The following is a 1995-nucleotide window of genomic DNA, read 5'->3' on the forward strand; positions in this document are numbered from 1 at the left end:
CGCTCTCTTCCGTGTCCGAGCGATTCTAACAATGACATTAAGTGTTGAATTTCTTCTTGTTAATGGGTTACCAACACATTTCAGAAGAACTACACACTATATATAATAATAAAATCATATCATGACATGAAAGATTATGGTTTAGCAGTATTTTTACTATGTTATTTTAACTTCTTTGTCTTTCAGGGTGCCAAACTTCTGTATAAAATCACATACACTGGCAAGTCAGAATCTTGCACATACTTTTGCCGTCATATTCAAACATGAATATGTTGAATAGAAAATATAGACTATAGAAGCAACAAACAATACACCCAGAGACAGCAATCATATCATTAATGGCAACAGGGATATACAGTATTTTGCTGAAGTTAATTAAAAACAAACAGGAAAATTCATAAATAAACTTATTAAAACTGAAATGCACTTTGTGTTTGTGGTTTTGGGTTTTAATGCTTAGTCAGTAGTCAATATATTGTTGATGTAGATGACACTGTCCATTACAGGTTTAGAAACAACTCTTTACATTCAATGCCTTTAAAGTTTTAGAGAAACCATATGTCTGCTTTATTATGACACTAAACAGTAGCACCTGCACTTCCTGAGAGTCCTTAGGAAAAACAACCTGTGTGGAACCCTGCTGGTGTCTTTTTACCGCTGTGCCGTAGAGACTATATTAACATACTGCATCACAGTGTGGTACTCAGGTTGTACAGTAGCTGACCGGAAGGCTCTACAGAGGGTGGTCAACACAGCGCAGAAAATCACTGGCTGCCCTCCTCCCTCAATTGAGGACATTGCTGCAACCTGCCACCTCAGTAGAGCGACTATCTTAAAAGACAATTCCCACCCCGGTCATTATCTGTTTGACCTCCATCCTTCAGGCAGGCAGTATAGGTTAATTAAAACACACAAAACAATTTCTGAACAGTTTCTTTCCTGTAGCCATACAGCACATGTTAATAAATAGTCCATCTAGTTTATCTTATTTATACCCAACATATTGTTATATGTGCAATATTATGACCTAGCATTCAGGCACTTTATATCCTCTCTTCAATTTTATAATGTTTTTTTTTTTTTTTTTTTTTTTTGATTGGGTGTATGTATGTTCTTTTAAACACCATAGTGATGTGACAAGCACTTGTAATTTCCTTGTATCCTGAATACAATGACAATAAAGGTATCTTATCTTATCTTATCTTAAACAATGACTGTGCACTTATTGCTTGTACATTAGCTGACTTTACCTGGACAAAGCAACCGCTTAAGGTGTTTAGAAATTTCTTTCATTTTTAGCCCATATATGATTGGATTAAAGAGAGGACTGTACAAAATTACTTGTAATGTCATTATTAAACGCACAGTTTGGGAAAAATCTATGTCCAGTCGAGCTAGAATTACATCAAATCCCATGGAACAGGTGAAGTTCATTAGAACCAGCAGGTGAGGTAAACAAGTCTGTGCAGCTTTTCTCCTAACTTCTCTACAACTTTGATAGGATAATATAAGTATCCTGGTGTAGGTAAAAAGTATGAAAAGCACTGGTAAAACATGAAGGTTTACCAAAGCAACAAAGCCATATATATATAATACTCTTGAACTCACACATCGAAGTTTGATCACCCCACTGCTGCAAATTATTCCTTTAAAAGTAAAGTTACAAAGTTTAGCATCAGCACTCAGGCTAACTGGCACTGTAACCAAACAAGCAGACAGAAGCCAAGCTAAAAGCAGGAATATACTGGTGTTTGATTTTCTCATGATAGCTGGATATCGCAAAGGTTTACATATAGACACATACCTGTCATAGGCCATGGCTGCCAACAGGGGCATTTCTGAACCTGTTAGAAAGTAATATGCAAACCACTGAAAGAGACAGGCTGGATAGGATATGATCTGTTTTTCACATAAGACATCAGTCAACAGCTTTGGGTAGAGAGAAGTGCTGAGAAGAACAGAGTTCAATAACAAGGCTGCAATGAAAATGTACAT

At 36.3% G+C, this 1995-nt stretch overlaps 1 protein-coding gene across 1 annotated transcript; it reads right to left on the reverse strand.

Annotated features, from left to right (window-relative positions):
- Positions 1-1204: 1204 nt before the first annotated feature.
- Positions 1205-1995, reverse strand: LOC109953790 (olfactory receptor 6N2-like). Its single transcript, XM_020589253.1, has one exon. The coding sequence runs from the start codon at positions 1993-1995 to the stop codon at positions 1237-1239; it is 759 nt and encodes a 252-aa protein (XP_020444909.1). The 3' UTR covers positions 1205-1236.

This window comes from Monopterus albus, unplaced genomic scaffold (genome assembly GCF_001952655.1).
Source record: "Monopterus albus unplaced genomic scaffold, M_albus_1.0 scaffold1345.1, whole genome shotgun sequence".
Taxonomy (NCBI): Eukaryota; Metazoa; Chordata; class Actinopteri; order Synbranchiformes; family Synbranchidae; genus Monopterus; species Monopterus albus.

Coding starts and splice junctions, on each gene's coding strand:
- LOC109953790 (XM_020589253.1), bottom strand. CDS start 1,995: ATGTACATTTTCATTGCAGCCTTGTTATTGAACTCTGTTCTTCTCAGC.